The following is a 13,838-nucleotide window of genomic DNA, read 5'->3' as shown; positions in this document are numbered from 1 at the left end:
AAAAGAGAGAGAAGTCACAGACCTCTTGTGAAGTGGAATGCAACATTTTCTGTAGGAAACTTGTCATGTAATCTTGCCTGAATTACATTTTAAAATTCATATATCTGTTTCAGTGTCCTTGTATAAGAATACAGTGTTTGCACTGTAACAAATGTAATTAGAAAACCAGTATAAAAGTTATATATATTTTGTCCTTGAAGTGCATAAGAGTGCATAACTCTTACACTTTAAAGGGGAAGTAGTAAAAGTTGTGAGGACTCAGTTGACATACCCACATACTAAATTGAGTTTGGGTCTGGACTTTGAGGCGACCATTCTAACACATGAATATGCTGCGATCTAAAGCATTTCATTAGAACTGTGGTCGTTTGTCTGGGTTGAAGTTGAACCTCAACCCAGATCCCAAGTGTTTTGGAGCCGTCTTTCTATCAACTGTGATCAGCTTCCCTGTCTCTGAGGAAGGAAGGCATCTTCACAACATAATGCTGCCGCCACCAAGTCCTATCATTGGTGTGTTTTGTTCACGATGAAGTGCAACAATAACAACGTGCATATAAGCTAAAATCTTTCAACAGTGTTTCTTTTTGTTGCTAATTTGTAAAGGCCAGATTTGAAGAATGCACAAAAACAGGACTCATAAAACTACATATCATTTTTGTTTTCGGTTTGAACTACTGTGCATTAGTCTTAAGGTGTTTTGGATGCTGTTAGCATCAGCAAAGCATTTTTTTTATTATTTTTTTCAGAAACATTTGGGTAAAAGAACAGATACCTTTATAACTATAAACAGAATGGCAAGAGTTTTCTATGTCAAACTGTTTTGCTTTGCTGATGTGTTACTTTTGATTTGTCGCTTCCTGACAAAACCTCTTTGCACTTTGTTGTCCACAAGACAGTCATAGATTTAGGTCAAAGGTCATAGTTTTATGTCCCTGCATGTTGATATTGCTTGTTAAACATTTTCCTCGATGATCTTGCCAGTGATTACTCTATCTTGTAGCTTTGGGACTGGAGTCAAAAAAGACAAAGGATTGAGAGGAAGCCACAAATTCATGTTTAACTTATATGCTAAATAAGTCATTGTCAACATTTTTGCATTTACTTTTGGTAACTTCGTGTCATGCAATTTGGTCCGTGTTGTTTTTGAGCATCTGCAAAGCTGTTTTATTGTCTCTGCATAAGTTATTTTTTGTGTGTGTTGCAGTTGTAATTAGGTCACAAATCTAAATTGAAATTGTTGCAGGTCTAGTCCAAATCGTAGCTACACATTGGAGCAGTAATTAGCACTGTTGCCTTGCAGCAAGAAAATCCTGGGTTCAAAAGTAGGGAAGACATAAGAATATAACTTTTCTAGGATGACTCCTGCTCCCTTCCTTTTGCTGGAGAGAGGCATGAGATCACCTGCCCTGCAATAATTAAGCAGGTACAAAAATTTGGATGGGTGACCTCCTCTAAATTACATGTGTTTTAAATGTTTTAAGCAAAGCTTAAAACCCTCATTTTGCCCCAGGGCGCAGTCCTTTGTGAGTTAATCAAAGAGTTGATATTGTTTTTCTGGGGAAGAGGAAGAGGTAGCAAGGTGTCAAGGAGCAGTGGCTGCTGTCCGACGCCTTGAGCCAGAAAGGAAGGAAAAGAACTGACAGGAATAGAAAAAGTCAGCCTGCAGGCGCCTCTGAGCCTGCATTAAACTGCAGCTTTCCCATTCCCAAGGGGAGTTATCAAAGATTGTCCATTCTTTTTGCTTCTCCTCTTTGCATGATGATGTCCTCATTCTGGAAATTCTGATTTAGTTTTGGGTTACGAAACATATGTTACTGTTTACACATTGTTTGTCGGGAAAACCCTTTGGCATAAAGGTAAAGGCCCAAGAAGTTTAGGTTAATATCTGTTCAGTTCACATTGATTAAACAGCTGGACACCAGCTCATCAATTTATTTGGTTGTTTTTGCTGTTTACAGATGAAGATACATTGAGCACACATGTACTTAGAAGACTTTAAAACTTAAAGATCTAATTTATTTTAATTTATAGTGCAAAATGATGTATTATTTTAGTCGCTTTTTTGTAAACTTTCAAAATCAAACAACTTTATAGTCATATTCTTTTGAGAAAGACATTGTCTTAAAAGAAAATGAGGTTTGACCACTGAATCCTCCAAAAAGATAGAAACAGGCGCCAATACTAATCAAATGTTAATTCCACCTGCTCAAATAGAGTCGCTTTGAAATATACAGAAAGGAAAGGAAGAACACCCTGATTTAAAAAAAAGAAGTAGTAAAACATTCTTGTAAGGAGCTCAACAACAGTAATTGAATTTAATTTGTATACTTCTTACATGATGAAGCCGAGTTACTCTTAAATCTTTGCCTAGAAAATTGTATGATCAAAATTCTTAGGAAGTAGATACTGTTATTTCTTACAGCTTCTCCCAGAACATGGCCAAGAAACATTTACTGTCAAATTTAATCACAGCTCCACTCTGAAAAATAACAAGAATATCTGAGTTCGTGGGAAGGAAACACAAAATAATTAAGAAAAACTAAAGAAAAATACACAATGCCGTTTTTGCAGATGAGGGTGTATTGGGTAGCAGGCTTCATTTATCATCCAGCCCTGACATCAGTAACAATGAAATGTTGGAGGAAATTTCACTTGATACTGATTCTTCCAAGTCATTACTCCTAGTCTGCACGCTTTTCATTTTAGAGGTCAAATGTTGATGCTGTAGTTCAACAGCTGGACTCATCAGGTAAGTTTGTCAGGCAACTTATCTGGGACCTGATGATCAAACATCAATTACTGAGCTGCATTTTTTTTTTCATGTCTCATTCACATTAAACTTGCCTTCTTATCTAGCAGACTAAAAGTTGTGCTAGTGCAAACATGTCAACTGATTAGAGCTCTTTTGCACATTTTATATCCATGCAGACCATATTATCACTCACATCGCACGCACAGCGATCCACCCACCCTGTCGAATGACGGCCACTCTTCTTTGAACTATTAAAACACAGCCAGACAGTTCACTGAGGTGCAAAGGCAAGCTTCTCCATTCTAATGAAAACAAAACAAAGAAAATAATCCTTCACACGCCCTCCCTACAGAATAGTGCAATAGACAACTGGACAACTAGATAAAGAAAATTTGAATATCTTGGTCACACCTGGGCAATAAACTCAGCATCAACCACCACAAAAGTGACATCCAAAATATGGTCCATCAGCAGTTTTGTGATGGCTCATACCAAAATATGAGCCATCAGAGATTTTCTGTTAGCCACAAACTCAAAGAGCTTTTTGTGGGCACCACAGATTCTCCTGATCCTGCACAGAAGCTTTTCCCTGCCTATTTGGCTCTGTTGTTCCACATGCTTTTATGAAATACATGTTATCTTTTGATTCCTGGCCCATTCGTGTGTGCAATACTTCCGAAGAATTCGGGATCTTAAGTGGTGCCATGCCCAGTCTACTGGAACTGACTAAAGCACATGTTTTTATTTACGTCACATGTACTAAGTCAGCACTAGGAAACTGGTGAAAACTGATAACCAAAAGCTCCCTTAAACATGACATCATGCCAAAGGCGTGTTGAGTAACATTTGACTTTAGTTTCTACTATGGTATTTTAGTCAGAACACGTCCCTAAAATATGTACATTGCTGATTAAATGAATTCAAGGTTTGAGGTCTTAAACCTCAAAGAAGGTTTAAGACCTTCTTTGCTTTCTTTCAGCAAAGAAAGCAAAGAAGAGTGTGTGTTCATCGGCTTGTTTATTTTGGTATCTGTTGCATGGTTCTGGTTATTGCAATCCATTTCTTGTGTTTGGAGAACATTGATAATAACACCAGACTGAAAGAGTGATTTTTTTTTTATTTAAACAAAGTTTAGATAAACAAAGAATTAATCAAACAATGTATAAACAAGCGAAGAAATAAGTAAATAAGTTGATTTGAATAATTCAGGCTCAAAATCAATCTGAACGATATTTATCAATTTCATACTGTAAGAATAATACAGAATATAAAGTTTTAATTGAATGACATGAAATTATATCACATTTAAATATAAGGTAGCATAAACAAATCATAAAGTATATTAGTGTATAGTTTGTACAAACAAAACCTAGATAAAAATCCCACTTAAAAATTAGCATTTTCTCTTTGAAAGTAAAAAAAAAAGAGAAAGTTTCTAGATATCAAGAAGTGAAAGGAAACGATACGTGAGGTTCGGGGAAATTCCATGGAAATGCTTCACTGGAATGAAGGCTTCCTGTAAGCCTGAACCGGGTCAGAGCAACGTATAAAAATAGGCTCCTCAGCAAATCAAGCTCAGAATCGTTTCAGGAGAATCACAAGACTGTTGAAGCTCTTCAGCCATCAACCCTAAAACTGTGAGTTCACTGGATTTCATTTTATTTTATTTTATTGTTTTGCTGTGATCAGGTTGCTAATGCAAAACTTGGCATTGTTTTGTCTTAATGCACAATTTTTGTTTGTTTTGACAGAAATTCATCTTTGGATTTAAAAAAAAAAGTGGATATATGATGTCTGCCTCGTTGATGCCATTTGTCTTTTTCTGCTCAAGTATGTAAAAATTAAATTCATTAATAAAAGTCACTTTTTAGCTTTTGTGAATACATATTGATGATCCCTTATGATCCCACAGTGTAACACGTGTCTTTGTTCTCTCTTCAAAGTGCTGTGCATGTGGACTGGTGTGGAGTGCTGGTCTTACTTCCACTCAGAAATCACAATGGACTGGGTGTCAGCCAGAAAATGGTGCCAGACAAGTTATACAGACATGGTCGCCATCCAGAATCGAGAGGAGATCGAGCACCTGAAAAGAATGCTACCGAGGAAAGCCGGCTACTACTGGATTGGGATCCGCAAGGTTGGTGATGTCTGGACCTGGGTCGGGACCAACAAATCACTCACAGCAGAAGCAACCAACTGGGCTGATGGTGAACCAAATAACGGCCAGAATGGGATGATCTCAGGCCAAGCTGAGGATTGTGTTGAGATGTACATCAAAAGGGAAAAGGATGAAGGGAAATGGAATGACGAGCGGTGCTCAAAGAAAAAGACCGCTTTGTGTTACACAGGTGAGGACTTTATTTTGTTTTTCTAGTTTTGTTCATGTTATCATGAAGGCGTCCTTAAAGATTAAAATTCTGAGGATTCATCAGCTATGTGGTATTTTTTTGCAGCTGCCTGTAAAAGCGACTCATGCATCCATGGTGAATGTGTGGAGACCATCAACAGCCACATGTGTAAATGCTCTCCAGGTTTTTATGGAGAAAAGTGTGAGCAAGGTGAGAAATTGTACTTTATTGTTTCTAGTTGTGGTGGAGATTTTTTGATGCTTGCGCCATTAAAACATCTGAATGCGCTATGTTCGTTTTGCAGTTGTGCAATGCGACGAAGATCAAGTGATCGCTCCTGGAAACGGAAACGTAACTTGCAGTCACAAGCACAAGAACTTCTCCTACGACTCTTTTTGCCAGTATTCATGTGAAGAAGGATATCAGCTTAGTATGTCAGAACCTCAGAAATGCCAAGAAACAGGGACATGGTCAAAGCAGTCCCCGACATGTGAACGTAAGTTGAATTGCAACACAAAGATGAAATGACTCAGCATCTACATCAGCACCAGCTTCTAAAGCCTCTAATCCGTTTTGTGTCCTGTCACCTGCAGTGATTCAATGCCAGGTGCTGTCTGCTCCCGAAAGAGGATTTATGGACTGCTCTGATCCACTGAGCAGTTTCAGCTATCGCTCCAGCTGCAGCTTTGCCTGCATGGAAGGATACGAGCTGGACGATTCGTCCTCCATCACTCTGCAATGTGAATCATCTGGAAAATGGAATGCATCAGAGCCATCATGTGTTGGTACGGCCACTGATTGTTCACAATTCAAACAGCTCCGAAATGCAGATTAAATGTCATCTGTGATGTTAAAGTTAACATTTATGTCTTTCACACATGCTGAAGAGCTTAAGTTTGTTTCTGTTCTCTGTCATCCAGCTGTTCAGTGTCCGGCCCTCCAGAATCCAGACAATGGTTTCGTTACCTGTGAAGATGACACAGACATGAGGTTTAGCTACGGAAAGAGGTGCAGCTTCAGCTGTGACCCTGGCTACCACCTGATCGGATCAGAGATGATCACCTGTACATCAGAGGCTGTTTGGAGTGACAAGATGTCGCTTTGTGAAGGTGAGGCAACAGCTAAAGTGTTTTTTTGTTTGTTTTTTACAGAATTAAAAGTAACACTTCTTACCATGGTTCTCTTAGCTATAATTTTATGTTATAAGAAAAGAATTGGGGTTTATTAATAAGGCCTTGTTTCGCAGCTGTTCAATGCCCCGCCCTCAAGGATCCAGAAAACGGCTCTGTGAAATGTGAAGATGGACATGGCTATGAAAAGAACTGCAGCTTTAGCTGTGAACCAGGCTTCGAACTGCAGGGTGTGCACACCATTCAATGTTCTGAGGATGGACAGTGGAGCAATGGCATTCCTACCTGCAAAGGTATGTGTCTTTTATGTCTTTTGTTTTGGCAAAGTTTTTAATAGACTTCTCTTTTGTGTGACATCTTAAGGCTTTCCTTATATTTAAACTATTACTTTGTGTTGTAGCCGTCCAGTGTCCAGCCCTGCAGGGTCTAGAAAACGGTGCCCTGAGCTGTGACACAGAGATGAGGTTCAGCTACAGAACGTCGTGTAGCTTTATCTGTGATCCAGGCTTCGAACTGCAGGGGGCGCACTCCATTCAGTGTTCTGAAGATAAAAGGTGGACTGATGCCATACCTTCCTGCACAGGTTTGTTCTCTGTTTTTATTTTTTCCACAAACTTTTCAATCTATATATATATATATATTTTTTTTTTTTTTTCCTGTAAAACTTTGGGACATTTTACAGCTCTTCTAAAGGTTAAAACTATCACTCTGCGTTGCAGCTGTCCAGTGCCCAGCCCTGCTGGATCTTGAAAACGGTGCCATGACCTGTGAAAATGATGTGGAGATGAGGTTCAGCTACAAAAAGAGCTGCAGCTTCACATGCGTCCCTGGCCATCGCCTGGTGGGACCGAGCGAGGTCACATGCACAGCAGACGCAGAATGGAGTGGGACGATGCCACACTGCGAAGGTGAGAAACGTCTTAGAGTATGCACATCTTGTTCTTCATAATTCAATTACCTGCTATGTGTCAAAGAAGCCTTCACTAAATATACATTTCACACTCTTCCGTGACAGCCATCACCTGCCAGAATCCGGATGGGGCAGCTCACATGATTGTAGAATGCAGCAAACCTTCGACCGACCTGGGCCCCAGCTCCACTTGCAGCTTTCGCTGTGAATCCGACTTTGAGCTGCGGGGAGCAAACACCACTACATGCAGTCAAGATGGACAGTGGAGTGAGGCCCTACCAACCTGCAACGGTATGAAAAAAAATAAATAAATAAACAATGGCCTACGTGTAGATGTTGCTGTAAGCAGAGATTTATTGCCATAATTGTAAGATTTATCTTTTAAGATCATTTCTTTTCATCCCTCAGCTATCAGGTGCCCTCCTCTTGACGCTCCAGAAAACGGTCACATTAATTGCTCAGACAGGCAGCCGGTCTTCAACTCTCAGTGCTCCTTCGCATGCGATCAGGATTACACGTTAGACGGACATGAGATCCTGACCTGTGATCGCCGTGGCAGCTGGACCGGAAAGAACCCCACTTGTCAAGGTAAAGAAAAAGGAGAATTAAACATACTCAAATAAAAGAAGAATTTATGGCTCAAAGCACAGCTGAGTGGAAATTTGGTCAGATTGTTCACATTTCACAATGTCTCCACAGCTAGTCCGGCTTCTGCCACTGTTATTGCCACTGGTGTGGCAGGAGGAGCCACTGCTTTGGCATCCGGTGTGTCTCTGACCATGTGGATCTTGAAAAAAATGAAGCAAAGGGCATCTAAGTTTGAGCTAAACAGGTAAATTTTGCATTTATATCTTTTTTTTATTTTTTTATTTACCAAGTTAAATATAAAATTTGAAGAATCACGGCACTCACCTTGTTTTCTTCTTAATTTTTTTTCCTTACAGCACCTCTGACTCGGAAGAACCTCTTCAGGTCTACAAAAGCAGTGGTGACAGTCTCATCTAAGCCACAGATATTCACAAAGTAACAGACAGAAAGCATGATTTAACCAGAAAGGATGGACGTGGCATGTGTGAATTTTCTCCCAATGGGAGTTTGATATTGAACATATTGTTCTGCAGCACTATCAGTATGCTGGAAACGTATTTTACTTTGGCTTTACTGTGAATGTTTTATAAGATTGTGGGTGTACTGTGAATTATTTTGGCATATTAATATCAGTATTTATATAGTATTATTTATGGGATCTGTATTTCTGAATGTTAAGTATAAAACTGATTTAATGCAAATATCTCCTGTAGCTGTTGTTCATCTGCATCTGTGAGTGTATGGATGGGCGAGTTTTCTATATGCGAATAATCTTAATAAACATGGTTAAATACAGCAAAATGTCAAACTGTACTCATTACTGTGCTCACATCATCAGGTCTTATATAACAGGTCAGTTTTATTTCCATATTAAGTTCAGAGGTCCTGCTACCAATGCAAAGGTCCTACTTGTATGTTAGTTCAGTCATCCTATCTGTCTACAAATGTTCCCACATAGTGATTGATGACAGCCATCCTGTCCTCCTGACTCTGCCCTGACCTCGGGGTCGGCAGGGGTAGATGAGCAATTCTGATTGGCTTACCAGGAAGGAAACTACGCTGCTGAAGTTGTTTGTTCCACAACTGATCAGCATTTCTTGTTTTTGAGAAGTGGCTGTTTCGCTTGTCAGCACTTTTAGGGGAACACAGAAGAAGTAGAAGTCAAAGTTCACGGCAGATACCATTACTTCTTTATGTAACATCTCAATTTGTCTCCTTATCAGAGTTAAATTTCTTATAACTGCTGGTTCAACCTCCATAATATTTAGTCCTTTCCACAGATTTTAGCAGCAGTTTCTTGTTCCTTCCAAGAAATTGCAAACCCTTTTGGACATGTATCAATTCCTTCCATAAAATTATTTTGTTCTACAGCATTATAATTTACTCTTGTCAGTCAACATGAACACATTGTTATAAGGAATGCTGAATAGTCATTCCCTGTAAAACTACTGGTTCTCATTTCATTGCTTGAGTCATTATAAACAAAAAATGTTGAACCTGTTAAACTCTGCCAAGCTAATTTGAACATTTCTTTATGACTCTTTCCCTAAAATGTTTCCCAATTTGAACAATTTATTTTAGAAGAACCTCTGCTGTCACTGATGATATTGTTCACAGTTGTGCAAAGACTGTTTTATGACTGTACATTAGTTTGTACTTTGCTCTTGTATAATGCTGTAAACAGATTAGAATAGATAGTTAAATAGCAAATTCCTCTAAGAGTTCATGTCACTTGAAGTGTCAGTGTCACCAAAATGAAAAGTCCTGATACTATAATTATAAACACAAGTAAGAAATCAGGTAAACTCTTTTATATAGCACACTACATGTGAGTACATCAAACATATTAACATAGAAAAACACAGAGGATAAAACAAAACAAAAGATAAAACTTCACACATGTGGCATAAAGCTGTATAAAACACATTGACTGGGGTAACCACACAGGTATGTTTTGCAGTTTTACTGCATAACATGCTCTGCTTTTTGAAAAAACTACAATTGATAATAACACACAAGATCATTTTGAAATAATCTTCTAAAAGAAGTAAATAAAATATAACAAAGGACTATATGGAAAATTGATCTTGTGCTGTAACGCACGGCTTCCCAGATTCCTAAAGAAAGTAAAAAAAGGCTAACGTTAATAAACCAGGTGATTGATGGCTAGACTTTGCAGCTTTGTCCAGTGAGAAACTACAAGTGAGCAGTTTTTCACCTGGTGAGTAGTTTTTCTATATTTTGATGAATGTAGAAACAAATTATTTATTCTCGTACAGAAACAAAGTATAAAACTATTAGCGCTGAGAAGAAATAAACGAAAAACCTGCCCCTTGAGTCACCTTTATCAGAAATGAGTGGAATTCCCCCAAAACATTAATTCTAGATAAGCACTAGGCCAATAAATCATTCAGTGCCACTATGACACACATCCAGCTATTCTATGATAATGTTGGGCAAGTATAAAACTCTTTCACTGACCAAAAGCTGTGCCAATCTAATATTCAACTTACTGTATGAACCTCATGCGTACGAGGTTCTCTCTTTGATATAACTGGGAAAACAAATGTTAGAAATTAAGCATTTTTACAGTTTTTGATTATTTATTACGCCAGCAGTTCTGGGTAAGTAAGACATTATACAGTTGCAGATTATTAACTATTGCTAACTATTCACTTTATCCTTTTAAATAGGTAAAGCTGCTCATTGAAGATGAAGTGGCTTCTGTTCATCATTCTTGGTGGGTTTTGATTTTAATACGTTGAGCTAAATAAATGTTAGCTGCCGTTGTATGGAAATGAATTCTGTTCCCTAATGTCTTTTTCAGGTTGGTCTTTTGCAGAGGCAACATGGGGCTGGACATACCACTACTCAAACAAAACAATGACGTGGTCTGAGGCTAGAAAATGGTGCCAGGAGCATTTCACAGACATGGTGGTTATCCAGAACCAGACAGAGAACGACTACATCGTTTCCATATTGCCGAACAGAACCAATAGTCCGTATTACTGGATTGGACTCACAAAAAAGCACATAAATGAAACCTGGAAGTGGATTGGTAACAACAGCACCTGGGTCGGTGAACACTCATGGGCAGTGAATGAGCCAAACAACAACCACATCACCGAGTTCTGTGTTGAGATCTACATCAACAGTGGACAGAACCGAGGGAAGTGGAACGATGAGAAGTGTGCCAGAAGCAAATACCCAGTTTGCTATCAAGGTAAGTGGAACAGATTATTTTGAGGAAGCAAGTCAGTTAAAAGTAAAATAAAAAGGTGCAACTTGGCTTCAGAAGTAACAAAGAATATTTGTCCTGAACAGCTCAGTGTGATGATTCGTCGTGTGTGAAAGGAAGCTGCCGGGAGACTTTAAACAGCACAGCCTGCCTGTGTAGTGATGGCTATGAGGGAGACAAGTGCCAAACAGGTGATGATAAAGATGTTTCTAAAAGACCGAAATGCATGAGATTCACAGTGCATAGCCAGGACACAACCATCCAACTTCAGCGGAAATTGTGCCAAAATAGCCAATGTGCTAAAGATCTGTCTTGTAAAGTCATGTTCAATTTATCAAATGTCAGGAAGAGCAAAAAGACAGACTGAAGCGGACCACTTTTTAAATTATTGTTCACACATCTGACCTACTTGTTATCTCTTTCCGCATAAGGTCATCGACATTGTTCTTGCACTCATCCTGCTCTTTTTTTTATAGCATTAAGCAGAACACCTGTTTCCTTCGTTTCCTGAGCCCCACTTAATTATCGAAATATGCACACATCAGCACTCCTGTCCTTTTTGAAACACCTAATATTTGGAAAAAGTATTTGTTCTTACATAACAGGTTTTGTGTTTGAACCACCCTTGCCAACAGTTGTGGATTGCCCCCCTCTGTCTCAGCCTGAAAATGGAGTCCTAAAATGCTCACAAGGAGGGTGGGAATTCAACACGACCTGCAGCTTTAAATGCGATCCAGGATTCGCCATAAACGGCTCGTATACGGTGACCTGCAAGGCCAACAGGACCTGGAGTGATCTACAGCCAGTTTGTTCTGGTGAATACATAGTTTTAACCTCAAATGCAGTATTACTAAATTACTAGATTGAATCTGTGTTCAATAACTTCCTTTGTGTGCACTAATATGTTTTGTGTTTTTAAGCAAATATGTTTTACACAGAATGTAATTCCAAGGTATTACATCATGTTTTCAATCTGTTTGCGCCCTCAGCTGTGCAGTGCCCCCCTCTGTCTCAGCCTTCTAATGGCAACTACAGTTGCTCCAAAGAAGGCCAGATATTTAACTCAACCTGCCACTTCGAATGCCATCTAGGTTTCTTCATTATTGGCTCATCAGCCGTGACCTGTGCGGCTAATGGCCACTGGACTGGACCGAGGCCTGTTTGTACAAGTAATTACACGCAAGTACTAAGATTCTGTCCTAAAAAAAAATCGACTTTATGGCAGAAGACAAGAAATCTGTGCTGCTTTTCCGCAGGCTATAAACAGGCGCTGCTGGCTGTTGCTGGGTGTGGAGCCTTGTGTTCATTCTTTTGCATCTGTTTCTGCTGCATAAGGCACAGAAGAAGTCAGTATTTCTCCATTGGGCTTTAAAGAAATATGAGATGCTGTGAAATCCTGCTTCGCGACTGATGTCTGTGACTGTTTGTTTCTTACAGAGAAGAAACGCGCTCAAGACAGGTCAGTGTTGAAGTAAGGAAGTTGCTCAAAGCACTTTTCAGATTCCGTACGGCCTTTAATCAATGCAATTTTGTCTTTTATATTGACAGTCTTGTTATTCATAGGGAGCCAGAAGATGCAACGAGTCCACCCAGTGAAGTAAATGGAGGAGCAAGTGGAAACTCACTCACACCCTAACAAAATATGCAGATAATTATTATTGAATACAGATTTTTATATTTATCATGGATAACTGTTCCGTTACCTGACTAATATATTTACTATCTGTCTGTTGTCAAGTACACTGTAAAAATAAAGGTTGCATATCACATGTCTAATAGATTAAAATTTTGTATAAAATGATCAAAATGCCTTAAAATGTCCAACTTAAATAACCATTGAATGATAATGTTGTATTCTTTTTTTTATCTTTTTTTAAAAAAAAAAACAAAATAAATGTAATTATATGGACTCATATTTTATTTATTTTACTTGTATGTCTTGGTGTTTGTACTAATGCACACGTTCTTGTATCTTGGTAGAGACCTCAACTTAAGAGAGTCCAGTGCAGTTTGGTCCTTACAAGCAAATCAGAAATTATGAACTCTAAAGGCCTTAATTCAGAAAAGCCCCTCCTTTGAACGGTGCCTTTGCTCCTGGAGATAAAAAGGTTAAACAATGGTTTATTTGTGGACTATGCATCCTCTGGGTGGACTACAAAGACTAAAACTTTAATTCTTACTTATGTTAAGAATATTTCCTGTATTATTTACATCATGCTGCTGCTGCCCAATAATTCCAATTTAGTACATCTTTATCTTATACTGAAAAAGAAATAATACAACTTTAAACCGAATCCTGAAATAAACAGAAATCTGATGTAGTAAAGCAGCACTATACTAGACAGTTTGTTGCCGTGTTGATGATTTGTCAGAACTATGAATCTGCTTTGCAAAGAAGATTCTTCACCACTGAGCAGATCTGACAAATTTAAAGTCACTATCAAACATTACACAAAGGTTTACTCGCAAAATGAATAAGAAAAGAATCGGTGGCACTGTTGTATGCATGCTGGAGATAACATTGTCCAATTGCGATGAGTTTAAGGTCAGGCAATGAGCGTATGAACCAAAGAAGCCAAGATTACTATAGTAATTGATAGCTGAGCAATCTTTATGAAAGACTGGCAATGAAGAAAGCCAAAATTGACAGGAAGTCATGAGAAATCCCTTTTTAATTTTTGCCACAAGATAGGAAAACTGTGCAGCGGTTCACTTAACCCTAGACATTCATGCTGAACATTCTTGTTCTGGTGAAAAAACAGCTGAAAAACACATTGCAGCTGCATACAGCTATGATACACATGTTCAGATCAACTTAATTAATGTGTTATATTCCCCCAGTCAAAATCATACTCTAATGTAATGTCCATTG

General features: G+C 38.6%; 2 protein-coding genes across 3 annotated transcripts; both read left to right on the top strand.

Moving 5' to 3' along the window:
• The first annotated feature begins 4,311 nt into the window (after positions 1 to 4,311).
• Positions 4,312 to 8,529, top strand: sele (selectin E). Its single transcript, XM_007558719.2, has 14 exons — positions 4,312 to 4,389; positions 4,504 to 4,582; positions 4,696 to 5,100; positions 5,206 to 5,310; positions 5,405 to 5,596; positions 5,694 to 5,885; positions 6,021 to 6,209; positions 6,347 to 6,523; positions 6,631 to 6,813; positions 6,950 to 7,138; positions 7,246 to 7,431; positions 7,549 to 7,728; positions 7,840 to 7,972; positions 8,085 to 8,529. The coding sequence occupies exons 2-14, from the start codon at positions 4,540 to 4,542 to the stop codon at positions 8,143 to 8,145; spliced, it is 2,235 nt and encodes a 744-aa protein (XP_007558781.1). The 5' UTR covers positions 4,312 to 4,389; positions 4,504 to 4,539; the 3' UTR covers positions 8,146 to 8,529.
• Positions 8,530 to 10,225: 1,696 nt separating this feature from the next.
• LOC103142588 (L-selectin) lies at positions 10,226 to 12,822 on the top strand. 2 transcript variants are annotated; one of them, XM_016674618.1, is made up of 9 exons: positions 10,226 to 10,352; positions 10,422 to 10,468; positions 10,571 to 10,951; positions 11,053 to 11,157; positions 11,602 to 11,781; positions 11,956 to 12,135; positions 12,223 to 12,312; positions 12,404 to 12,425; positions 12,515 to 12,822. In XM_016674618.1, the coding sequence occupies exons 2-9, from the start codon at positions 10,441 to 10,443 to the stop codon at positions 12,600 to 12,602; spliced, it is 1,074 nt and encodes a 357-aa protein (XP_016530104.1). In that variant the 5' UTR covers positions 10,226 to 10,352; positions 10,422 to 10,440; the 3' UTR covers positions 12,603 to 12,822. The 2 variants fall into 2 exon arrangements, with proteins under 2 accessions (XP_016530104.1, XP_007558782.1); XM_007558720.2 differs by having other exon boundaries at positions 10,556 to 10,951; positions 12,530 to 12,822.
• Positions 12,823 to 13,838: the final 1,016 nt, after the last annotated feature.

This window comes from Poecilia formosa, unplaced genomic scaffold (genome assembly GCF_000485575.1).
Source record: "Poecilia formosa unplaced genomic scaffold, Poecilia_formosa-5.1.2 Scaffold98, whole genome shotgun sequence".
Lineage (NCBI taxonomy): Eukaryota > Metazoa > Chordata > Actinopteri > Cyprinodontiformes > Poeciliidae > Poecilia > Poecilia formosa.
This window is presented reverse-complemented; position numbering and strand designations above follow the sequence as displayed.

Bases quoted from the DNA above. Each gene is read 5' to 3' on its own strand.
- sele (XM_007558719.2), top strand. From the start codon at position 4,540: ATGATGTCTGCCTCGTTGATGCCATTTGTCTTTTTCTGCTCAA. The intron at 6,814-6,949 runs GTTTGTTCTCTG...TCTGCGTTGCAG, and splicing joins TGCCATACCTTCCTGCACAG to CTGTCCAGTGCCCAGCCCTG. The intron at 7,432-7,548 runs GTATGAAAAAAA...TTCATCCCTCAG, and splicing joins GGCCCTACCAACCTGCAACG to CTATCAGGTGCCCTCCTCTT.
- LOC103142588 (XM_016674618.1), top strand. From the start codon at position 10,441: ATGAAGTGGCTTCTGTTCATCATTCTTG. The intron at 10,952-11,052 runs GTAAGTGGAACA...TGTCCTGAACAG, and splicing joins ATACCCAGTTTGCTATCAAG to CTCAGTGTGATGATTCGTCG. The intron at 11,158-11,601 runs GTGATGATAAAG...CCTTGCCAACAG, and splicing joins GGGAGACAAGTGCCAAACAG to TTGTGGATTGCCCCCCTCTG.